The sequence below is a fragment of the Oncorhynchus nerka genome, linkage group LG18, assembly GCF_034236695.1.
Source record: "Oncorhynchus nerka isolate Pitt River linkage group LG18, Oner_Uvic_2.0, whole genome shotgun sequence".
Classification (NCBI taxonomy): Eukaryota; Metazoa; Chordata; class Actinopteri; order Salmoniformes; family Salmonidae; genus Oncorhynchus; species Oncorhynchus nerka.
The window spans coordinates 75,307,711-75,333,917 of NC_088413.1; the positions used below are offsets into that span (position 1 = coordinate 75,307,711).

Genomic DNA, 26,207 nt, shown 5'->3' on the forward strand with positions numbered 1-26,207 from the left:
GGATGTTCTCATAGAAGGCCTACTGTCGACCTGTAACTGTTAGGATGTTCTCATAGAAGGCCTACTGTCAACCTGTAACTGTTAGGATGTTCTCATAGAAGGCCTACTGTCAACCTGTAACTGTTAGGATGTTCTCATAGAAGGCCTACTGTCAACCTGTAACTGTTAGGATGTTCTCATAGAAGGCCTACTTTCGACCTGTAACTGTTAGGATGTTCTCTTAGAAGGTAACTGTAACTGTTAGGATCAGAAGGCCTACTGTCAACCTGTAACTGTTAGGATGTTCTCATAGAAGGCCTACTGTCGACCTGTAACTGTTAGGATGTTCTCATAGAAGGCCTACTGTCAACCTGTAACTGTTAGGATGTTCTCATAGAAGGCCTACTGTCGACCTCTTGGTTTCACTTCAGACAGGTTATAATGCATTGTGATGCAGCTGTGAAGCATTTTATGTATGGCGCCCTTATATTTTCTTACAACCATCTGATAATGATCCTGACTAAATAACAGCCATTTACTGATCCTGACTAAATAACAGCCATTTATTGATCCTGACTAAATAACAGCCATTTATTGATCCTGACTAAATAACAGCCATTTAATGATCCTGACTAAATAACAGCCATTTATTGATCCTGACTAAATAACAACTATTTAATGATCCTGACTAAATAACAGCCATTTATTGATCCTGACTAAATAACAGCCATTTAATGATCCTGACTAAATAACAGCCATTTATTGATCCTGACTAAATAACAGCCATTTATTGATCCTGACTAAATAACAGCCATTTAATGATCCTGACTAAATAACAGCCATTTATTGATCCTGACTAAATAACAGCCATTTATTGATCCTGACTAAATAACAGCCATTTATTGATCCTGACTAAATAACAGCCATTTATTGATCCTGACTAAATAACAGCCATTTATTGATCCTGACTAAATAACAGCCATTTATTGATCCTGACTAAATAACAGCCATTTATTGATCCTGACTAAATAACAGCCATTTATTGATCCTGACTAAATAACAGCCATTTATTGATCCTGACTAAATAACAGCCATTTATTGATCCTGACTAAATAACAGCCATTTATTGATCCTGACTAAATAACAGCCATTTATTGTTCCTGACTAAATAACAGCCATTTATTGATCCTGACTAAATAACAGCCATTTATTGATCCTGACTAAATAACAGCCATTTATTGATCCTGACTAAATAACAGCCATTTATTGATCCTGACTAAATAACAGCCATTTAATGATCCTGACTAAATAACAACCATTTATTGATCCTGACTAAATAACAGCCATTTATTGATCCTGACTAAATAACAGCCATTTATTGATCCTGACTAAATAACAGCCATTTATTGATCCTGACTAAATAACAACCATTTAATGATCCTGACTAAATAACAGCCATTTAATGATCCTGACTAAATAACAACCATTTTAATTTAAAAGATGTACTATGAATATTCATCTTTATAATAAGTCATAATAAAGTCTCATATATGCTTATAGCAAGTAGCCTAATAAAGCATTATAAGAGCCTATTACCATACCCGGTGCAAAGCGGATAACAGACAGCTGTTCATTCCCATCTGTGTGCACTGTGACTAGATCCTTAGAGTCGGTATCCAGCACCAGCCACCTGTGGGACAAAAGAAACCCATCTTCTCATTATCAAAAGTATACTAACACATCACATATCTGCTGTAATTTCACAAAGCCCACTTTGAGACTCCTATCGTAATGAAAAAAACACTATAGAAATGACATGTGTTGTTGTTGTTGTTGTTATTATTATTATTACGGGCAGATCTCTATGGCTTTTGTGATGGAATTGGCATAGTACGATTCTCCTCGAGCACTACGCTGTCACCTGCCGGTCTGCGTTCCTATAGCAACCACTGCTCCAGAGGGATGGAATCCAGCAGACTGGGCCGCGTCCTACCCGTGAAAGAAAACGAAAGGAAGTTTCACGTCAATGCTGCATCCTGAAACCTTTGCCACACCCAAATAACCAGCCTCAGTGAAGAACTAATACAACACAAAGAGACTGAAGTTTTTTGGAGATGTATAAACACAAAGTCTTGAGATAATTAATAATAATTTAAAAAACCTATGCTTTCCTGCGCTATCTTAGAACCCAGACTGAGTTTTTCCTGAAGCAGGTCATGTGGTGAGATAAGGCCAACCCCCCAACATATTTGGCGTGACGTCATTGCTGGCTATACAGCACAAACAGATCTGTGACCAAGCTAAGCTCGTGACCCTTCTACTCATACAGTTATGTGTAATGTGTGAGGTTCAGGGTTGTCCCCAGGGGGCGCTGTCTGTCTGTCCGTCTACCTCCATAGTCTTGGTCCAGACAGGCTGATGTGAGGAGGAGTCCCACAGGCTGACGTGCTTGTCGTGACCACAGGTGAGGAAGTGGGGCTTCCAGGGGTGCACGGCCAACCCCCACAGCTCATCTGTGTGACCCTGGAGAAGGTAGGGAGGCCAGTTAGCATATCATCATTTAACAGCTACATCTCTTCGAAATTTTAGGTTTAATGTCTGCATGAACTAGAATGTCAGATAATTGTACCCACTTGAGTGATGGGGGTAAATTCGCCATATAAACTGCCTTGTAGAACATAGTTCCTGGTGGTCCCAATAAGTACACTCTCCCCTTTGCCCTCGGCAACAGTCCGGACAGGACCAAATAATTCAGGAACCTGGGACAAGGTGGGAAAATAAATAATATTATTCATATCAACGGTAAGCTTCCTGCCACAGTGGATGTGAGGGCTGTTTACTCTGTCTTTTCATTGTTTCATATCACAGATGGCTGAGTGAGTGTGTGTGTATGTGTGTGGGTGGGGAGGGGGGGGGGGGGGTATGGACATCAGAAAACAGATTGGTGTTTGCATTGTACAAATCATTGGTATTATTGTTTCCATCATATAAAATACATATACAGTGCATTCAGAAAGTATTCAGACCCCTTCACTTTTTCTACATTTTGTTACGTTACAGCCTTATTCTAAAATGGATTTAATTGTTCCCCCCCTCATCAATCTACACACCATACACCAAAATGACAAAGAATAAAGCGTTTTTTAGACAAAAAAATGTAAAACTGAAATATTACATTTACATAAGTATTCAGACCCTTTACTCAGTACTTTGTTGAAGCACCTTGGGGGGCGATTACAGCCTCAAGTCTTCTTGGGTATGACGCAACAAGCCTGGCACACCTGTATTGCTACATAGATATTTTCATTTCTCTCCAGAGAGTGGCTCAGGCTCACATTTAGAGACTTGTCCCGAAGCTACTCCTGTGTTGTCTTGGCTGTGTGCTTAGGGTCGTTGTCCTGTTGGAAGGCGAACCTTCGCCCCAGTCTGACGTTCTGAGCACTCTGGAGCAGGTTTTCATTAAGGATCTCTCTGTACTTTGCTCTGTTCATCTTTCCCTCGTTCCTGACTAGTCTCCCAGTCCCTGCTGCTTAAAAACATCCCCACAGCATGATGCTGCCAACACCATAGGGATAGTGCCAGGTTTCCTCCAGATGTGACGCTTGGCATTCAGGCCAAAGAGTACAATATTGGTTTCATCAGACCAGAGAATCTTGTTTCAAATGGTCTGAGAGTCCTTAAAGTGCCTTTTCGCAAACTCCAAGCGGGTTGTCATGTGCTTTTGACTGAGGAGTGGCTTCCGCCTGGCCACTCTACCATAAAGGCCTGATTGGTGGAGTGCTGCAGAGATGGTTGTCCTTCTGGAAGGTTCTCCCATCTCCACAGAGAACCTCTGGATCTCTATCAGAGTGACCATCGGGTTCTTGGTCACCTCCCCAATTGCTCAGTTTGGCCGGGCGGCCAGCTCTAGGAAGAGTCTAGGTGGTTCCAAACTTCTTCCATTTCAGAATGATGGAGGTCACTGTGTTCTTGGGGACCTTCAATGCTGCATATATTTTTTGGTACCCTTCCCCAGAGCTGTGCCTCGACACAATCCTGTCTCTGAGCTCTATGGGCAACTCCTTTCAACCTCATGGCTTGGTTTTTGCTCTGACATACACTGTTAACTGTGGGACCTTATATAGACAGGTGTGTGCTTTTCCAAATCATGTCCAATCAATTTCTGTTTTCACTTTGGCATTATGGGGTATTTTGTGTAGATTGGGTAGGAAAAAGGATTTAATACATTTTAGAATACGGCTGTAACGTAACAAAATGTGAAATAAGGGAAGGGGTGTGAATACTTTTCAAAGGCACGGTACATGCATCAAGCAAGACCCACATATTTCTGAAAAAGCTAGCATCTTTTTGCTAAATGTGTATTCGTGAAAGCCAAGCAAAGCCAGGCTTCCCCCCCAAATTGACCCCCACCCCCCTAAATAACATTAAATAATGTATCTTTCATCTCGGTGTTTCATAAATGTCCTTCAATTCGCAAGAGGCTGAATGGTATCACACCGGAGAAAGCATCCAAGCGAGCTAAACAGCGGCCCTCTGTTTCAGTATATGTAGCCCATGTATCTGATGCTGTCTGCATTAAAAGTGTATGGCATTTTTGCCACCCGTAACATTGAATACAAGGGAAGCCAGCGAGGCATTTAGCCCATCAGTGTGGAGCTAAACCGAATGAGGTCAACTGTAAATGGTCCTGGCGCACCAAAAAGATGACAGAATTTTTTAAATTTTTGTATCTCACTGTGTCGTTGTCCTCTGTAGCTAGCTAAAATCAGCCCTTTCCTAAATTAGCTATGGATGGAGATAGGTATTTGGACTTGTGGTTTTACTTAATTCTCTGTACTGGACAATGATTATAACAGCGATTCTGATCCACCCATTAATGCATACATTGTGCCCCTGGCCTGAGAGGATGGAAGTTCAATATGTAACTAGATGTAGTAGGCTAATGTTAACTAGCTGGCTCATCATTGCCCATGAAGGGAAGTTAGGCTATTGAGTAAGCATTTTTAGCCAGGTAGTCTAGGACAACAAAAACTAAAAGTGTGTACTGTATGACAGAGTGATGGACCATTTCGGCAACATGAAAGCGAGGAGGATGGCGTTGGCGTTTCTCTACAAGTAGGGTGAGTCAACATGTTTTTTCTACTTGCACGCACACAGAAATCAGTAACATGGACAGCCACATCATATTTAGCTTACGTTGATTGGACTAAATTGTTATTGGTATCTTTAAGTTGTCACTTTATTAGACTAAGCAGAGGTGATTTGATGATGTTGAATTGTTGAAGTTGAAATGGTGCTGGAATGCTGGAGGCGGAAACTGTTTTCATTGTGACTTTGCTGCAACTCTCCGTGGTTCTAAATCAATAGTTGTTAGTGGTCCGAAAATGTTGGAAACATTAACTTGCTTGACCATGCAAATTATATTTTACCCCAATTTCGTGGTATCCAATTGGTAGTTAGTCTTGTCTTATCGCTGCAACTCCTGTATGGACTCGGGAGAGGTGAAGGTCGAGAGCCGCGAGGCCTCCGAAACACAACCCAACCAAGCCACACTACTTCTTGACACAATGCCCACTTAACCCGGAAGCCAACCGCACCAATGTATCGGAGGAAACACTGTACACCTGGCGACCGTGTCAGTGTGCACTGGGCCAGGCTTGCCACATGAGTCACTAGTGCGTGATGCGACAAGGACATCCCTGTCAGCCAAACCCTCCCCTAACCCAGATGACACTGGGTCAATTGTGCACCTTCCCATGGGTCTCCCGGTCACGAACCCAGAATCTCTAGTGGCACAGCTACGATGCAGTGCCTTAGACCACTGTGATGCAGTGCCTTAGACCACTACGATGCAGTGCCTTAGACCACTATGATGCAGTGCCTTAGACCACTACGATGCAGTGCCTTAGACCACTACGATGCAGTGCCTTAGACCACTACGATGCAGTGCCTTAGACCACTGTGATGCAGTGCCTTAAACCACTACGATGCAGTGCCTTAGACCACTACGATGCAGTGCCTTAGACCACTACGATGCAGTGCCTTAGACCACTACGATGCAGTGCCTTAGACCACAGCGATGCCTTAAACCACTACGATGCAGTGCCTTAGACCACTGCGATGCAGTGCCTTAGACCACTGCGATGCCTTTAAACCACTACGATGCAGTGCCTTAGACCATTGCGCCACTCGGGAGGCCATATAACTGTTTGTTACATGCAATATTTACTCTGGTTTTGTGATGAAACAAATGTGTGGTTGAATTTATTCTGCCACTGTGTGACTTTTCGTTGTCTCGGTGGCGAATTAACTAACAGGTTATAGAGAAAACAGCACAATTGTCACACTTTTTTTCTGGCTTGTCTTCCCAAGTGATTTTACCCACACGCTGCTACTGATCTCACCTCAACCGATTGTATCTGCTGGTAGCTCCCATCCCAAGAGATGAGTTTCCGATCTTTTCCCCCTGACACCAGTGTGCCACTCCTCAACATACACAGCGCAAAGATGCTCCCATCGTGTGCGCCCTGAATGGCGTGGCTAATTCGATTAGTGCCTGCATGACAGAGAGAAAGACAGAACACACTTGGAGAAGGCAGAAGATAGTGGTTTGTTCTACCTCACAACACATGTTCCTCTCACAAGACAGGCCTTGTTGTTCTATTCTAGGCATGACCCTGTTCTGACCCTAGCAATATGACAACTCTCTCATAATAAAGAGCCTTTGATGAGCCAAAACGTCTGACATCAGCAGCAAAGCCCATGCGTGAGAGATACAAACTTTGAAAACAACAAGACGTGCAGCTGGGGAAGGATAAATACTCAGCAGGTCTGTTTCATTTGCTTCACTTTGGAACTTTCCAGAATTGTATTTTCTCTTCAAGATGTATGCGTGGAACTTGTGAGGTGTTAATACCCCAGCATTTTGTTGGATGTGAGCTTTGCTTTATTACTTCACTTTCCTTACAGCTGACATAAAGTGTAGTAAAGAGTTTACATTTCGATCTATTGAATAACAGGTTCACCTTTCCCCCACACAAGTATATTTCCACTTGAGTCTCCAGTTATGGTGTCTCCATTTTCTGAAAAAGTCACACTCAAGACGAACTTGGGCTTCTCTTGTTTCTGTAAGAAAAAAAAGGAAAAAAATGGCTTTATTTACTTGGGGGGGCAGAGATAGAACTGAATTGCAGACATGTAGCTTCACTAAACACTACAGAACCTTCTCTTACATGTGGTAAAGAACTAAAGCAACACAGATAGTCCTTGCTACATCGACTTTGGCAACAAAAAAAAGCTTCTGCTAAATGGCGTAAATCATATTGATTTTGACAAATACATTTGATCCTAAAACTCAAGATTATCTAGCAGATGAACATAAAGACGGTATAAATAAGAGATCTCAAGTCGTACCTCAAACAAGCCTTGCTTCTTGACAAGGGTGCCCCTTTCCAGAGTCCAGAAGTAGAGGTGGGACTTCCCACACGTGACTATGATGTTGGTGTCGGTGGGGTGGAAGTCGGCAGCGAACACTCCCTCGTTGGAACACTGACAGAAAGAGCCATGGTTACTGCATGTTTCAGAGTGGTTCTGACTCTATTTGTTTCAGGGGCAATGTGAACATTCTGAGGCTATGACTGAACATTCACCTTACAAATCATCAGAGCATTTCAAATGTCTATGAGGATATATAGAGCAACTCAAAAGCCATGTAAGCGTTTTCTGAGACCTGAAGACTTGTGCGTTGGATCCACAAGCTAATGCCTAGAATTTAGCTCAAAGGGCTAACACATGTTCAAACCACAGGTCACACACACACACACGCACACATGCACGCGCGCACACACACACTCACCTTGACGTCAGCCAGTCTCTCCTCTCTCTGCCAGTCCCACACGGAGAGTACATGGTCGTTGGAGTCGTCTACTACACACAGTGTGTTGCCTCCGTTCTGCACCAACCAACAGAGAGAGGGATCAGCCCAGTCCTCAGTTATTTAAGAAAGCTTTTCTGACCAGTCAAAGCACACTCAAAATCTAGTTCATATATTAGCTATGATTGTTTTCATGAAGGGTCCATAGGTTACCGATTTTGAGAAGGCGAGGCAAACCAGGGCGCGGTCAAAGAAGCCTGTTCCCAGAACGTGGAGGGTGTTGAGACTCACTGAGTCCCAAACCCGCACATGAGGAGCCAACTGCTGTCAGCACACACACACACACACACGCACACACAGACACAGACAGATTATTTCTAATCATGAAATAAGTGAAGTGATCATAGATTTAAAGTTATGTGACAATGAGAGGTCCCTTACTTTGCCATCGGAAGAGGTGCCTGCCACCTGTCCCGTTGCTATGGTGATTTTATCAGGATGGACAGCCAGGCTATAGGAACAGAGAGACGGCGAACACTTTGAACATCTGAATGGCCGATATCAACAATTAAGAAAAACCACAGAGACCTCAAAGCAGATCAAAGATAAATGTTTTCGACGAAACTGTGAGTTGCTATCATATTATGTCGTTCTGTCAAACTCAAGGTCATGGGGTTTCGTTACAGGAAGTCATGTCTGATTTGATTCTTACCGATGTTGACAAGACTCCTCCCTCTTCTATTACTGATGGCTGATAGTACACTACAGAAGGACACTACAGAAGGACACTACAGAAGGACACTAAAGAAGGACACTACAGAAGGACACTACAGAAGGACACTACAGAAGGACACTACAGAAGGACACTAAAGAAGGACACTACAGAAGGACACTAAAGAAGGACACTAAAGAAGGACACTAAAGAAGGACACTACAGAAGGACACTAAAGAAGGACACTACAGAATCCCACTAAAGAAGAACACTAAAGAAGGACACTACAGAAGGACACTAAAGAAGAACACTAAAGAAGGACACTATAGAAGGACACTAAAGAAGGACACTACAGAAGGACACTACAGAAGGACCCTACAGAAGGACACTAAAGAAGGGCGTTACACCATAGAGAGATATAAGAAAATGTCAGAGGCACCTGTACTACAGAGCGAGAAGAAAGCTAACGTCTCCCTGTGCCCTGCCACGAATCAACTCTTATTAATTAGATGTTCATTGTCAGCGTGACCCCAGGCCGACCCCTCGTCTGTTAATATGCCAGTGAGTTTTTTACCTCATTATATTTCCTACCAGCCTTTTTTCCCCCCGTCAGATAATTACCTGCCCGACACTATAACCGAGGAAAAGCAGCTGCAGACCAGCCACTCATTTACTTTAGCCCGCCTCATTATCAAAGGGTTATTCCATGGGATTAGGATTAGACAGGAATACTGATCGAAGCAGGTGGGCGACAAGCACCCACATCAAGGCATATAACAAAGCACAGCTTTTACATCAATTAAGCCCTTCCAACTTGGAGTTGTGTTGCCTGTTTCTTTGGATAGCGGAAAGATAGCAATACATTGCTTAATAAATGTTGAATACTGTCGGTCTGAGAATACTATACACGGCAGATGGTGACAATGATTTAGGGGTTAAATAGGGCCGTGTCTCTTTTGGCATGACCTAGCAGCAGGTAACCTAGTGGTAGAGCATTGGACCAGTAACCGAAAGGTTGCTGGATCTAATCCTCGAGCTGACAAGGTAAGAATCTGTCGTTCTGCCCCTGAACAAGGCAGTTAACCCACTGTTCCCCGGGCGCCGAAGACGTGGATGCCGATTATGGCAGCCCCCCGCACCTCTCTGATTCAGAGGGGTTGGGTTAAATGCGGAAGACACATTTCTGTTGAAGGCATTCAGTTTTAAAACTGACTAGGTATCCCCCTTTCACTTTCCCTCTCTGAATCTTAGGCCCTACTACTTGATGTTTGACAAGCGTCCAGATAAGAACATCATCACACATCAGATTGAAATGCTGTCCACTGATAGGGGACAGAACGCAGCATACAGGAGAGATATAGTGTTGTGTCATATCCTGTTTCCTCTCACCACTTGATGTCGTCCGTGTGGCCGGTGTAGTGCCTCTGGAGCTGCTCGTCCACGTTGTAGAGAACCACCACAGAAGCGATGAAGTACACCGTCTCTCCCGTGGGTAACAGGTACAGGTTAGAGCGACAGTCACGCCCCCTGTACCCATAACTGGACATTTAGGTCAAGAGCCACACAACTTCAACGAAACATCAAATGTAGCCTACATATAAACCAATCTAGAATGTCTGAATTCAACGAGGCACGTTAATAAAAGCTCTTGGGCTCCTTAGGGCCACCGTAGTCTATATTTGCAACCTAATCAACCAGCATGCACCCAACCTTCCAGAGTTCCAAATGGATAATTCAGTAAGATACAGAATGTCAGTTCTAGCCACCTTTCCTTTGTTGGAAAATTCACAGTCGCCTTCAGGCAAAACACTAGACTGATCATTGTTTTATCCTGATGCTGGTGTTTCCAGAAATAGTCTTTTTTTATACCCAGTATAATCTCTCTCTGCTGAAATGGGGGTTGATACCTTCAGGGACAGAGAGGAGGAGAGAGGAGGGAGCTGACTACATTTTCAGCTCAGCCTGCTGACTTCTGAGTTTATGCAATTGCTGAATGCAAGAAAGCAGGGTTTGTATTTCAGTATGCAGTAGAGATGAATAGGAAATAAATATCTTTTGGAGCATCCAGGAGATGTGACTTTTCATTCACAGCTGTGCAATCTGAATGTTACTTAGCAATACATGGGATATACATCTTGCAATGCATCTCTGGCCTGAAAGCTTAGATTTTAAAGCCTACTGTTATGAACATACACTACCGTTCAAAAGTTTGGGGTCATATAGAAATGCGTTTTTGAAAGAAAAGCACTTTTTTTTTGTTCATTAAAATAACATCAAATTGATCAGAAATACAGTGTAGACATTGTTAATGTTGTAAATGACTATTGTAGCTGGAAAGGCATATTTTTTTGATGGAATATCTACATAGGCGTACAGAGGCCCATTATCAGCAACCATCACTCCTGTGTTCCAATGGCACGTTGTGTTAGCTTTTCCAAGTTGATCATTTTAAAAGGATAATTGATCATTAGAAAACCCTTTTGCAATTATGTTAGCACAGCTGAAAACTGTTGTTCTGATTAAAGAAGCAATTAAACTGGTCTTCTTTAGACTAGTTGAGTATCTGGAGCATCAGCATTTGTGGGTTCAATTACAGGCTCAAAATGGCCAGAAACAAATAACATTCTTCTGAAACTCGTCAGTCTAGTCTTGTTCTGAGAAATGAAGGCTATTCCATGCGAGAAATTGCCAAGAAACTGAAGATCTCATACAACGCTGTGTACTATTCCCTTCACAGAACAGTGCAAACTGGCACAGTGAAGAGGAGACTCCAGGATGCTGGCCTTCTAGGCAGAGTTACAAAGAAAAAGCCATTTCTCAGACTGGGCAATTAGACACTAATGTACTTGTCCTCTTACTCAGTTGTGCACTGGGGCCTCCCACTCCTCTTTCTAATTTGGTTAGGGCCAGTTTGCGCTGTTCTGTGAAGGGAGTAGTACATTTACAACATTAACAATGTCTAACAATGTCTATTTCTGATCAATTTCATGTTATTTTAATGGACAAAAAAATGACATTTCTAGGTGACCCCAAACTTTTGAACGGTAGTGTACGTTGAGAGTTGTAACGCCACTTCATCAGTTTCTTATCTTTTGAAATATACATTTTCTATTGGCCTTCCATATTTGAAAATGACCCCTCTGCACTGAAAAAGGATACACCCAGTCCAGCTTGAGCTTCTTGTTTGGCAGGTCCGATTTGGCTTCCAGGCAGTAGGTCTCAACAAGGTCTTTAGCCATGTACATGGTGATGGGCCGTCCCTTCAAATACATTTTCACATATCCTTCCTCTAAAAGAAGCAACAGACATTTTCAGTGGACAATTTGTCATGACTCATTGGTAACGAGGACGAGTGTTTGTGATGGTGAGAACAGTGTATGAGAGGAGTAAGAATGAAAGAGGGGTGTAGAGACTCTTGAGAATAAAAGAGGGGTGTAGAGACCCTTGAGAATGAAAGAGGGGTGTAGAGACTCTTGAGAATGAAAGAGGGGTGTAGAGACTCTTGAGAATGAAAGAGGGGTGTAGAGACTCTTGAGAATGAAAGAGGGGTGTAGAGACTCTTGAGAATGAAAGAGGGGTGTAAAGACTTTTGAGAATGAAAGAGGGGTGTAAAGACTTGAGAATGAAAGAGGGGAGTAGAGACTCTTGAGAATGAAAGAGGGGTGTAGAGACTCTTGAGAATAAAAGAGGGGTGTAGAGACTCTTGAGAATGAAAGAGGGGTGTAGAGACTCTTGAGAATGAAAGAGGGGTGTAAAGACTCTTGAGAATGAAAGAGGGGTGTAGAGACTCTTGAGAATGAAAGAGGGGTGTAGAGACTCTTGAGAATGAAAGAGGGGTGTAGAGACTCTTGAGAATGAAAGAGGGGTGTAAAGACTTGAGAATAAAGCTGGGGTGTAGAGACTTGAGAATGAAAGAGGGCTGTAGAGACTCTTGAGAATGAAAGAGGGGTGTAGAGACTCTTGAGAATGAAAGAGGGCTGTAGAGACTCTTGAGAATGAAAGAGGGGTGTAGAGACTCTTGAGAATAAAAGAGGGGCGTAGAGACTCTTGAGAATGAAAGAGGGGCGTAGAGACTCTTGAGAATGAGAGAGGGGCGTAGAGACTCTTGAGAATGAAAGAGGGGTGTAGAGACTATTGAGAATAAAGAGGGGTGTAGAGACTCTTGAGAATGAAAGAGGGGTGTGGAGACTCTTGAGAATAAAGGGGGGTGTAGAGACTCTTGAGAATAAAAGAGGGGCGTAGAGACTCTCGAGAATGAAAGAGAGGTGTAGAGACTCTTGAGAATGAAAGAGGGGTGTAGAGACTATTGAGAATAAAGAGGGGTGTAGAGACTTGAGAACGAAAGAGGGGTGTAGAGACTCTTGAGAACGAAAGAGGGGTGTAGAGCAGTGGGGGCTGTTGAAGGGAGGACGGCTCATAATATTGTCTGGAAAGGAGTGAATGGAACGGCATCAAACACACGGAACCCATGTATTTGATGTGTTTGATGTATTTGATCAAATTCCACTCACTCCACTCCATCCACTACCATGATCCTGTCCTCCCCAATTAAGGTGCCACCAACTTCCCGTGGTGTAGAGATGATGAGAATGAAAGAGGGGTGTAGAGATGACCAATAGTTTAGAGGGGTGTAGAGACGATCAATAGTTTAGAGGGGTGTAGAGACGATCAATAGTTTAGAGGGGTGTAGAGACGATCAATAGTTTAGAGGGGTGTAGAGATGATCAATAGTCTAGAGGGGTGTAGAGACAATCAATAGTTTAGAGGGGTGTAGAGACGATCAATAGTCTAGAGGGGTGTAGAGACGATCAATAGTTTAGAGGGGTGTAGAGATGATCAATAGTTTAGAGGGGTGTAGAGATGATCAATAGTTTAGAGGGGTGTCATGGTTATGAGATGTTGATATACATTTTAAAAATGAAAAGTTTTAAAGGAGTGAATGCATTTAGTAAAGGAAATTATAGATCAGCAAAACACAGAGATAGATAGGCTTTCATTTCCCTTTTATTCAGATAATAACAACGAATGATGCAAAATGAACAGAGAAGACAACATGCATACGGTGCCACAGCAAGAGAAGCAAAAACAACCAAGAAGAAACAAAACACAGAAAAAAAAACATGAAACATGACGGTCATGGAGAGGAATGCTTTTTCAAGTCCATTTCTTCAATCTAATGCAAAGAGCTGGTATAGACCTCGCTTAGTAACAGATTTGGAAGTACTGGCTAGGTGATTTGGCGGGGCTCCTGTAGTTCGGAGTGTCTAAAGGAGTGTGGCTAACTGACTTCTTCAGGGGGATAGTGAACGTCGGGATCTTCCTGACTCCAGTGGACCTGACAGACTTGTCAGGTGCATTGTGGGGAGCGGAGGAGCGGCCAGACACGGCTGCTACGCTTGATTTGGGCGCCTCAGCGGTTCCAATCCTTTTCGATGGGCGGGACAGGTATATCTGCACGGTTACTAGGTAGGTTAGGTGGAAGAGTTGGAAATGGGGCCAGTGGGAAGGAGGAGGAGGGGGTCAGTAGAATATATCCAAGTTAGATTTGATCGACAACTTGCTGTTCTGCTACAATGGACGACCACAAAACACGGGACTGGTACTAGACAAGCTACCGTATCTACTGGTTAACCACCACAGGTGGGCTAAACTACTGGGGCTCTCACTCTTCACGTTACGCGTGACACTTTTACTAAAAGAGTGCATTAGTGGCTCAACATATAACTAATGTCTATGATAAACATGAGACATTAAAGCGTCTCTTTTTTTGATCTACTTTAGCTGGCATCAGGGTGAATAACATTAATCTTTAAATATGTTCACTTGACCTACCATATTTATCTTATGTAATTTTAAATATTTTTGTTGTTGTTGCCACTGACAGCATTGAATTTGTCCATGAGGACCATGAGTTTCACGAGAGTCTGCTTCCAAACATGTCTCTTTCATCTTTCTTTAGCCAGACTTGTGGAAATGGGGCATAAGCTGTCCATCTAACACTCCGTACTGAAGGCCATGCAAAGAGAAGGCCACTCCAAAAAGACTTCAAAAGACATAAAGGGAAGACATTGTAATGCAAACAGCCCTTTTCAGGATATGTGATACCAACACTCTGAAAAGGGGGCTCTTAGGAGATCAGGGTGCATTGCAGGAAATATTTGGTGGGGTTCCTATGGTGACGAAGACAAAAGATAGCTGTGTGGCTGTGAGCAAAAATATCTACAACGTGGCAATTCCACACTAGGCTTAACAGCTAGTCTAAAAGCATCACTGCAATCAACCAGACACAGTTCAGACTCAGGTTTCCCAAACTCTGCACTATAACTACACAGCGGATTCAAAATAATCGTCTCATCATCAAGCTTTGATTATTTGAATCAGCTGTGTAGTGCTGGGACCAAAATCCAAAACGTGTACCCAGAGCTGGCCCAAAGACCGAGTTTGGGAAACCCTGTGTTAGGAGTGTGTATATTAGTCCACAGTTGGCTGACATATTGGGGAGGGAAACTATCACTGTCAACCCAAACCCACCCGTGCCACGGGGCTGCTCTCTGTGCATTGGGCCTATGACTCACAGGCAAAAGGAGTCCGTCAGTAGCCTATACTGTACGTTCTCGCACGAGACAATAACAATTGCTGTAGTCTAAGTCTAATAGCTCCAGGTATGTGTAACGTAATATCCTGCCGACTACGCCATATTGTGATATGGAGGGGTCTTAGCTACCACACTATTTCTTTGGGTGCAATTCCCATGATGGTGGCGTAGTGTGTCAGATAACCCGGCCTCCCCCCACGCCACATACAGCTCCTTTATGTGTAGATGAACTATTTGTCTAAGGCCTTAGGAGAACACAATGTCCAGAGAGCTGCTAACGTAAGGGGGCTTGAGGACCAAAACCTACCTTTGCAGTGTGTCACTCGTCTCATCCCTTGTGTGTTCAGAGAGAAGGGGACAGAAGGACCAGGTGAGGTTTTGCTTCCTGTTCCTGACCTGGACTTCCTGTTCCTGACCTGGACTTCCTGTTTCTGACCTGGATTTGCTCATCATTGGGACTTCTTCCACTTCCTACGTTTTATGCAAGCGCCTTGCCTCAGCCTTGACAACACTTACTCTATTGTGCTTGAGGTATTTTCTGTTTGAATCTAGGCAAATCATCCATCCATCCATCTATTCATCTATCCATCTGATCTACCAGTCTGAACAGGAGCATCTGACAACTTCACATAGGCCACAGGCTAAGCATGTAGTGTTTCTGTTACTTGTTTGGTCCTTATGGATTTGTGGAAGATTAGATGTACTATAGAGAGAGATTCTAATCAACAGAAAATCGGGACTATTCAGATTATACGAAGGCACAGTGTCCATTGGGACTATTCAGACTATACGAAGGCACAGTGTCCATTGGGACTATTCAGACTATACGAAGGCACAGTGTCCATTGGGACTATTCAGACTATACGAAGGCACAGTGTCCATTGGGACTATTCAGACTATACGAAGGCACAGTGTCCATTGGGACTATTCAGATTATACGAAGGCACAGTGTCCATTGGGACTATTCAGATTGGGACTATACGAAGGCACAGTGTCCATTGGGACTATTCAGACTATACGAAGGCACAGTGTCCATTGGGACTATTCAGATTATACGAAGGCACAGTGTCCATTGGGACTATTCAGATTATACGAAGGCACAGTGTCCATTGGGACTATTCAGATTATACGAAGGCACAGTGTCCATTGGGACTATTCAGATTATACGAAGGCACAGTGTCCATTGGGACTATTCAGATTATACGAAGGCACAGTGTCCATTGGGACTATTCAGATTATACGAAGGCACAGTGTCCATTGGGACTATTCAGATTATACGAAGGCACAGTGTCCATTGGGACTATTCAGATTATACGAAGGCACAATGTCCATTGGGACTATTCAGATTATACGAAGCACAGTGCACAGTGTCCATTGGGACTATTCAGATTATACGAAGGCACAGTGTCCATTGGGACTATTCAGATTATACGAAGGCACAATGTCCATTGGGACTATTCAGATTATACGAAGGCACAGTGTCCATTGGGACTATTCAGATTATACAAAGGCACAGTGTCCATTGGGACTATTCAGCACACAGTGTTCATTGGGACTATTCAGATTATACGAAGGCACAATGTCCATTGGGACTATTCAGATTATACGAAGGCACAGTGTCCATTGGGACTATTCAGATTATACGAAGGCACAGTGTCCATTGGGACTATTCAGATTATACGAAGGCACAGTGTCTATTGGGACTATTCAGATTATACGAAGGCACAGTGTCCATTGGGACTATTCAGATTATACGAAGGCACAATGTCCATTGGGACTATTCAGATTATACGAAGGCACAGTGTCCATTGGGACTATTCAGATTATACGAAGGCACAGGCATCATCTCGATAGCTGTTATGTGTAATCAGTTATTTGCATTGATTCATTGACTCGTTGACTTCTCCTTAAGGTTGAAGGTTTATGACACTACCCTGGGACTGTGCTGGTCTGATCAGACTATTATAGACAATAATTGATTCAAATCATCAACAACATGTTAATGTTGGTGCCAGTGTATTTTCTCTGCTGATCAGCACCCAATGTCTTGCTGGAATCAAACCGACAGTAAGGTTCAGCAAGAATCAACCCCCAGCAACAGTTTTTTTTTAAATTGGACCTTTATTTAACTAGGCAAGTCAGTTAAGAATAAATTCTTATTTTCAATGACGGCCTAGGAACAGTGGGTTAACTGCCTGTTCACAACGACAGATTTGTACCTTGTCAGCTCGGGGGTTTGAACTTGCAACCTTCCGGTTACTAGTCCAAGGCTCTAACCACTAAGCTACCCTGCCGCCCCTCCACTCTAACCACTAGGCTACCCTGCCGCCCCTCCACTCTAACCACTAGGCTACCCTGCCGCCCCAGGTTCAAAAGGGTGATGATCAATCAGGGAGAATTACACCAGATAAATCAGCCTAATGGGATACAGCAATCTAATTTACACAGTGATCAATACCACTCTGGAGATCTCATAGTGTTTACTGTTACTACTACTGATTACAAACTCCTACAGTAAAACGTGTTGTGCAGGTATATAACTCCAGGTAAGGAAACAGGAAAAAGGGAATCAGATGGAGGTTGAAATGCTTAACAGGAATTAATGTGAGGATGGAAGTGGTTATGGAAGGTTGGATGATTAATGGTTTGGAGGATGAATGTTTTCAACACGTTACAACAGAAACATCATCACAGCACATCACAGAACAGCCTTGAGTGGTAGTCTGTGAGCTGAGAATTAACCAAGTGAGCAAAAGTGGTCGAAATGACGTCATTACAACGTCATTACAACGTCATTACAACCAAACACGTGTCACTATGACGACGTCATTGCGACCAGTTTGGCCTGATGGGGAGGAGGCGCTAACTTTAACCTGCAAAGAACTAGTAACATGTCTTACATTGGTATTGCACGTCTGTTAATTTAAACAATGCTGACAAATTGAATTAAAACCCTCTAACTCACAGGGAGCCAATGAGGGCATGGCATGACTGATTAGAGTACCGTTGGCTCTTACCTGTATTGAAAACGGGCTCCTTCAGTTTGCTGCAAGGTGGATGAAAAAAAAAGCTGTGTCAACACTTTCCGTCACTGCGACCAGGTATGTTCAATCAAGCACAGATAAAGTTTTTGAATGATAACAAACACTACTCGAACACAGGGTCATGTGCAGTCGGGTGAAACATTTTGAAACAGACTGAAACGGGTAGGTTTCCAATAAGAAAGGCTTGTTTTAGTTTTATGTTTCAAAACATTTCACTACGGTGTGCCCTACTGAACACTACCCAGGTCTGGCTGTGAAGGACCAGTCATTGTTGTTATGCTAGCTGTACCTTTCGCTGGCTCTCTTGCCGCTGGAGTTGCTCCCGGTGGAGCCGGCACGGGTGCGGTTGCTCTTGGAGTCTCCGCTGTCTTTGCGCGTCAGCGTGCTCATCGTTTCGTTGGAGTTGGTTCTCCTCACAGTGCTGGGGAGAGATGGTAAAATGGACGATAAAACTACCCGATGGTGCCTTTTACAGCTGCTTAACCTCATGAAACTCTAGGGGCAGTATTTCATTTTTGGATGAAAAACGTTCTCGTTTTAAACAAGATATTTTGTCTACGAAAAGATGCTCGACTATGCATATAATTGACAGCTTTGGAAAGAAAACACTCTGACGTTTCCAAAACTGCAAAGATATTGTCTGTGAGTGCCCCAGAACTAATGCTACAGGCGAAACTAAGATGAAGTTTCATACAGGAAGTGAGACAGATTTTTGAGGCGCTGTGTACCAATGTCTCCTTATATGGCTGTGAATGTGCAAGGAGAGAGCCTACACTTTCTGTCGTTTCCCCAAGGTGTTTGCAGCATTGTGACGTATTTGTAGGCATATCATTGGAAAATTGACCATAAGAGACTACATTTACCAGGTGTCCGCTGGGTGTCCTCCGTCGAAACTATTGCGCAATCTCCAGGTGCGCGCATCTTTTCCATTTTGAACAGAGGAGAAACCAAACTGCCAGGAGTGACTTATCATCGAATAGATATGTGAAAAACACCTTGAGGATTGACTCTAAACAACGTTTGCCATGTTTCTGTCGATATTATGGAGTTAATTTGGAAAAAAGTTTGCGTTGTTATGACTGATTTTTTATTTTTTTTCTCAGACAAACGTGAAGAACAAAACGGAGCGATTTCTCCTACACATAATCTTTTTGGAAAAACTGAACATTTGCTATCTAACTGAGAGTCTCCTCATTGAAAACATCTGAAGTTCTTCAAAGGTAAATGATTTTATTTGAATGCTTTTCTTGTTTTTGTGAAAATGTTGCATGCTGAATGCCAGGCTTGGATGTCATAAGGTGAATGCACCAATTTGTAAGTCGCTCTGGATAAGAGCGTCTGCTAAATGACTTAAATGTAAATGTAATGTAATGGTACGCTAGCTATCAATACTGTTACACAAATGCTTGTTTTGCTATGGTTCAAAAGCATATTTTGAAAATCTGAGATGACAGTGTTGTTAACAAAAGGCTAAGCTTGAGAGCTAATATATTTATTTCATTTCATTTGCGATTTACATGAATAGTTAACGTTGCGTTATGGTAATGAGCTTGAGGCTATAAATAGGATCCCGGATCCGGGTTTGCTCATCGCAACAGGTTAAAAGATATAGTCCAAGGAATTATGTTTATAAGGCGCATAAAGAAACTTCTTTACTTGTCTGTAAACTATTGAAATGAACACCCAAGATGTCTCTCTCTGGGGAAGAGATGGTAAAATGGATGATAACCTCACTGAATGGTAAAAGAGAGAAGATAAAAAACACAAAAATGATTTTAACGGAGAATAAACTATAATCTATCAAAAATAAAGAGAGTCACACACTCCATATATAAACTCCCAGTAATGTATTTACTGTTATTTGGTAAAAACCCAATAAATTACTGGATGTTGACTTATGGAGTGTGTGACTCTCTTGATTTTTTATTGTGATAGTTTAAAAGAGAGAACAACATGAACTGTCTGGGGAATACCATTAAAATAGTTGGTTATTTAGCTGTATCCCCTCAGAGGGTTTTCAGATGCAAATCCTTCTGGAAAACATCCTCTATCATCTGAAACATCGAAGACTTCAAACTTTATTTTGACCTTTTAGCGACAAGGACAAGCATGGACCCATACCAGCAAGCTATAAATACCAGTATCTGTTACGATCCCTCATATGTCCTTGTTAAGTACAGACCATCATAGAACACCAAAGGAAGGCCCCATGCTAGGAAACCAGATTACTGATCCATGACAGAGAGAGACCTTTCCCTCTCTTTCCGCTGTGGACACCTTTGTGAGGGTATTAGAGGAGATGGTTGAAACATGTCAAAGGGCTGCCCATTCAAATGCCTGTACAAAGGAAGGGCCTTATCAGCAGTCCATTGGCTAGAATGGCTTCCAGGCTCAAGTCTAATCCGGCACACAAAACTAAAGTCCATTCACTCCTGCCGTTGGGGCTGATGTTATCCCTCTGAAACAGGGTCCGGGGATGTGAGTGTGTGGGGTGGAGGGGGTCTTTGTTAGTTGAGGTATGTCAGGCAGCAGGCACACCTCGATCAGGAATGGAGTTAATTAGGCCATGGGGGCTTTATTGAAATATTTTGCCAACGTTGGTGGGCATGGGAGCAGCACCTAATGTAGTTGATCTAATCAACACACACACGGTTACTGGTGAGACTGGGTCTGGAAGGGGTTAGGGCCAGACAGACTGGAGAGACTGGGTCTGGGGGGTAAGGGCCAGACAGATGGAGAGATTGGGTCTGGGGGGTTAGGGCCAGACAGATGGAGAGATTGGGTCTGGGGGGTTAGGGCCAGACAGATGGAGAGACTGGGTATGGGGAGGTTAGGCCCAGACAGACTGGTGAGACTGGGTCTGGGGGGGTTAGGGCCAGACAGACTGGTGAGACTGGATCTGGGGGGTTTAGGGCCAGACAGACTGGGTCTGGGGGGGTTAGGGCCAGACAGACTGGGTCTGGGGGGGTTAGGGCCAGACAGACTGGTGAGACTGGGTCTGGAGGGTTAGGTCCAGACAGACTGGTGAGACTGGGTTAGGGCCAGACGCGCGTGCGCACACACTCACTCTCACACACACACACACACACACACACACACACACACACACACACACACACACAGGGAAGGAGAGAGATTCATTCATTTGTTTATTAAATAATTCATTCCATTTCAAGTTAATTTAACCGGGATAGTCCAATCAGAAACTGTAGCCACTGCTTTCCAGGGGGAAAGATGTTTTATAATGGATGGTGTTATTCATTGTTCATGGAAATTATCTGTTAATTAAATGTCTCATTCATCTATGGGGGATGGATAGCATTGAGGTAACATAATGAGCATTTATGATGATGATAACGTAACAGTCTGGACACTCTCTAACCTGCTAGGAGGGGTTAGGGCCAGACAGATGGAGAGACTGGGTCTGGGGGGTTAGGGCCAGACTGGAGAGACTGGGTCTGGGGGGTTAGGGCCAGCCAGACTGGAGAGACTGGGTCTGGGGGTTAGGACCAGACAGACTGGTGAGACTGGGTCTGGGGGTTAGGGCCAGACAGACTGGAGAGACTGGGTCTGGGGTTTAGGGCCAGACTGACTGGTGAGACTGGGTCTGGGGGTTAGGGCCAGCCAGACTGGAGAGACTGGGTCTGGGGGGTTAGGGCCAGCCAGACTGGAGAGACTGGGTCTGGGGGGTTAGGGCCAGACAGATGGAGAGACTGGGTCTGGGGGGTTAGGGCCAGACAGATGGAGAGACTGGGTCTGGGGGGTTAGGGCCAGACAGATGGAGAGACTGGGTCTGGGGGGTTAGGGCCAGACAGATGGAGAGACCAGACAGATGGAGAGACTGGGTCTGGGGGGTTAGGGCCAGACAGATGGAGAGACTGGGCCTGGGGGGTTAGGGCCAGACAGATGGAGAGACTGGGTCTGGGGGGTTAGGACCAGACAGAACATTAGGAACACCTCCTCTTTCCATGACATAGACTGACCAGGTGAATCCAGGTGAAGCTTATCCCTTATTGATGTTACCTGTAAAATCCACTTCAATCAGTTTAGATGAAGGGATGAAGACAGGTTAAAGAAGGATTTTTAAGCCTTGAGAATATTGAGACATGGATTGTGTACGTGTTGCCATTCAGAGGGTGAATGGGAAAGACAAAATATTTAAATGCTTTTGAACGGGGTCTGGTAGTAAGTGCCAAGTGTACTGGTTTGTGTCAATAACAGCAACGCTGCTGGGTTTTTCACGCTCAACAATTTCACGTGTGTATCGAAATGGTCCACCACCCAAAAGACATCCAGCCAACTTGACAAGGGCACTGCGTTCATCCACCTCTGGCCTGCTCGCCTCCCTACCACTGAGGAAGTACAGTTCCCGCTCAGCCCAGTCAAAACTGTTCGCTGCTCTGGCCCCCCAATGGTGGAACAAACTCCCTCACGACGCCAGGACAGCGGAGTCAATCACCACCTTCCGGAGACACCTGAAACCCCACCTCTTTAAGGAATACCTAGGATAGGATAAAGTAATCCTTCTCTCCCCCCCCCTCCCCCTTAAAAGATTTAGATGCACTATTGTAAAGTGGCTGCTCCACTGGATGTCATAAGGTGAATGCACCAATTTGTAAGTCGCTCTGGATAAGAGCGTCTGCTAAATGACTTAAATGTAAATGTAAATGTTGACATATCCAGCCAACTAGACACAACTGTGAGAAGCATTGGAGTCAACATGGGCCAGCATCCCCGTGGAACACTTTTGACACATTTGTCCATGACCCGACGAATGGAGGCTGTTCTGAGGGCAAAAGGAGGTGCAACTCAATATTAGGAAGGTGTTCTTAAATGCTTTGCAAACTCAGTGTATATCATTCTAGATCTATTGATTCAGTCTGGAGAAGGTTCTTTGATACGGCATCGATATTAGGAACTCTTCCACCCTCTCCTCTTTACATCAAATTACTCTAGAGTCTGTCGTCTCATCCATCCACCATCTATTCGTCAGTCCAGGATTATGATAATTTGACTCCAGGCATAACCATCAGTGGAGGAGTGCCTTTTGTTCCCCTGACAGTAGTGATTGATTACCTGTGCTCCCCTTGCCCCAGTCAGCCCCAGTCAGTTAATCGGGGCCTGGTCTCTGAATGCCACGGCGGTGGGTATGGGGATGGCCGTGACAGCACTGTCCCTTTGTTTTACCATCCCAATGTCAGAGGCTCTCCCTTCTGAGGAGGGGATATTTATGCCAGGGCGGAAAAATGTGATGTGGCACAGACAGGCCAAACAGGAGACAGTAGTATTGCAGTGAAGAGAAAACAGTGTGGGTTTGTAGGAGACATAATGTGGGTTTGTAGGAGACATAATGTGGGTTTGTAGGAGACATAATGTGGGTTTGTAGGAGACATAATGTGGGTTTGTAGGAGACATAATGTGGGTTTGTAGGAGACATAGTGTGTGTTTGTAGGAGACACAATGTGGGTTTGTAGGAGACATCATGTGGGTTTGTAGGAGGCATAATGTGGGTTTGTAGGAGACATAATGTGGGTTTGTAGGAGACATCATGTGGGTTTGTAGGAGACATAGTGTGTGTTTGTAAGGGACATAATGTGGGTTTGTAGGAGACACAATGTGGGTTTGTAGGAGACATCATGTGGGTTTGTAGGAGACACAATGTGGGTTTGTAGGAGACATAGTGTGTGTTTGTAGGAGACACAATGTGGGTTTGTAGGAGACATCATGTGGGTTTGTAGGAGACACAATGTGGGTTTGTAGGGGACATCATGTGGGTTTTTAGGAGACATAATGTGGGTTTGTAGGAGACATAATGTGGGTTTGTAGGAGACATAATGTGGGTTTTCAGGAGACATAATGTGGGTTTGTAGGAGACAATGTGGGTTTGTAGGAGACATAATGTGGGTTTGTAGGGGACATCATGTGGGTTTGTAGGAGACATAATGTGGGTTTGTAGGAGACATAATGTGGGTTTGTAGGAGACATAATGTGGGTTTGTAGGAGACATAATGTGGGTTTGTAGGACACAATGTGGGTTTGTAAGAGACATAATGTGGGTTTGTAGGGGACATAATGTGGGTTTGTAGGGGACATCATGTGGGTTTGTAGGAGACACAATGTGGGTTTGTAGGGGACATAATGTGGGTTTGTAGGAGACACAATGTGGGTTTGTAGGGGACATAATGTGGGTTTGTAGGAGACATAATATGGGTTTGTAGGAGACACAATGTGGGTTTGTAAGAGACATAATGTGGGTTTGTAGGAGACATAATGTGGGTTTGTAGGAGACATAGTGTGTGTTTGTAGGAGACATAATGTGGGTTTGTAGGAGACATAGTGTGTGTTTGTAGGAGACATAATGTGGGTTTGTAGGATACATAATGTGGGTTTGTAGGAGACACAATGTGGGTTTGTAGGAGACATAATGTGAGTTTGTAGGCTACATAATGTGGGTTTGTAGGAGACATAATGTGGGTTTGTAGGAGACATAATGTGGGTTTGTAGGGGACATAATGTGGGTTTGTAGGATACATAATGTGGGTTTGTAGGAGACATAATGTGGGTTTGTAGGAGACATAATGTGGGTTTGTAGGGGACATAATGTGGGTTTGTAGGAGACATAATGTGGGTTTGTAGGGGACATAATGTGGGTTTGTAGGATACATAATGTGGGTTTGTAGGAGACATAATGTGGGTTTGTAGGAGACATAATGTGGGTTTGTAGGGGACATAATGTGGGTTTGTAGGAGACATAATGTGGGTTTGTGTCACGCCGTGGTCTAAGTATTTTGTGTTTTTCTTCATGTATTGGGTCAGGCCAGGGTGTGGCATGGAGTTTTTGTATTGTGGTGTGTTTTGTCTTGGGGTTTTGGTGTGTATGTATTTGGGATTGTAGCTAGTGGGGTTATCTAGCAAAGTCTATGGCTGTCTGGAGTGGTTCTCAATCAGAGGCAGGTGCTTATCGTTGTCTCTGATTGGGAACCATATTTAGGCAGCCATATTCTTTGAGTTTGTCGTGGGTGATTGTCCTTAGTGTCTTTGTTCCTGTCGCTGTGTTAGTTGACAAGTATAGGCTGTTTCGGTTTTCATTACGTTTATTGTTTTGTGTTTATTCGTATTTACGTTTGTTTTCATTAAACATGGATCGCAATCTACACGCTGCAGTTTGGTCCGACTCTCCTTCACCACACCTAGAAAGCCGTTACAGTTTGTAGGAGACACAATGTGGGTTTGTAGGGGACATAATGTGGGTTTGTAGGCGACATAATGTGGGTTTGTAGGAGACATAATGTGGGTTTGTAGGAGACATTGTGTCGACTTAGTGGACTAATCAAATAAACACACCACATTTGGGATGATTTCCTACGTTGTATGATATTTTTGTTCTGGTAGAATTGTGTATTTCAATAGTGTCCACGTATTGAGCTTTAGGGTACAACTGACTTTAACTACGTTTAGCTATTCATACTGCCAGCTGGCAGCAAACCAGAACAAATTGTGGTTGTCTGCTTGGAACAGAGTCATTACTGTTTTTAAAGGATCAATTAGTCAACACAAACACTAGGGTTGGTTTTACTCAAAGCAAGAAAAAATACTGGTGAAAGATATCTCATAAACTGACCCTATGTCTCATAAACTGACCCCATGTCTCATAAACTGACCCCATGTCTCATAAGCTGACCCCATGTCTCATAAGCTGACCCCATGTCTCATAAGCTGACCTTATGTCTCATAAACTGACCCTATGTCTCATAAACTGACCCCATGTCTCATAAACTGACCCTATGTCTCATAAACTGACCTCATGTCTCATAAACTGACCCCATGTCTCATAAGCTGACCCCATGTCTCATAAGCTGACCTTATGTCTCATAAACTGACCCTATGTCTCATAAACTGACCTTATGTCTCATAAACTGACCTTATGTCTCATAAACACTCCTCATGCCTACCTCCTCATGCCTTTTGCACACAATGTATATAGATTATTTTTTTTCTACTATG

At 43.6% G+C, this 26,207-nt stretch overlaps 1 protein-coding gene across 4 annotated transcripts in view; it reads right to left on the minus strand.

Annotated features, from left to right (window-relative positions):
• LOC115146462 (echinoderm microtubule-associated protein-like 1) overlaps nt 1–26,207 on the minus strand; it is an 80,694-nt gene that overhangs the window by 3,961 nt on the left and 50,526 nt on the right. For 2 of the 4 annotated variants that reach the window (XM_029688557.2, XM_029688554.2), the window contains exons 4-18: nt 18,493–18,624; nt 18,177–18,205; nt 15,467–15,493; nt 11,724–11,853; nt 9,954–10,103; nt 8,294–8,363; nt 8,066–8,176; nt 7,835–7,930; nt 7,393–7,527; nt 7,005–7,104; nt 6,384–6,535; nt 2,613–2,738; nt 2,371–2,502; nt 1,901–1,968; nt 1,581–1,669 (exon numbers count right to left, since the gene is read on the minus strand). In XM_029688557.2, the coding sequence (XP_029544417.1) occupies nt 1,581–1,669; nt 1,901–1,968; nt 2,371–2,502; nt 2,613–2,738; nt 6,384–6,535; nt 7,005–7,104; nt 7,393–7,527; nt 7,835–7,930; nt 8,066–8,176; nt 8,294–8,363; nt 9,954–10,103; nt 11,724–11,853; nt 15,467–15,493; nt 18,177–18,205; nt 18,493–18,624 (1,547 nt within the window). The remainder of the gene's footprint in view (nt 1–1,580; nt 1,670–1,900; nt 1,969–2,370; nt 2,503–2,612; nt 2,739–6,383; nt 6,536–7,004; nt 7,105–7,392; nt 7,528–7,834; nt 7,931–8,065; nt 8,177–8,293; nt 8,364–9,953; nt 10,104–11,723; nt 11,854–15,466; nt 15,494–18,176; nt 18,206–18,492; nt 18,625–26,207) is intronic. The other 2 variants (XM_029688555.2, XM_029688556.2) reach the window with 2 other exon arrangements.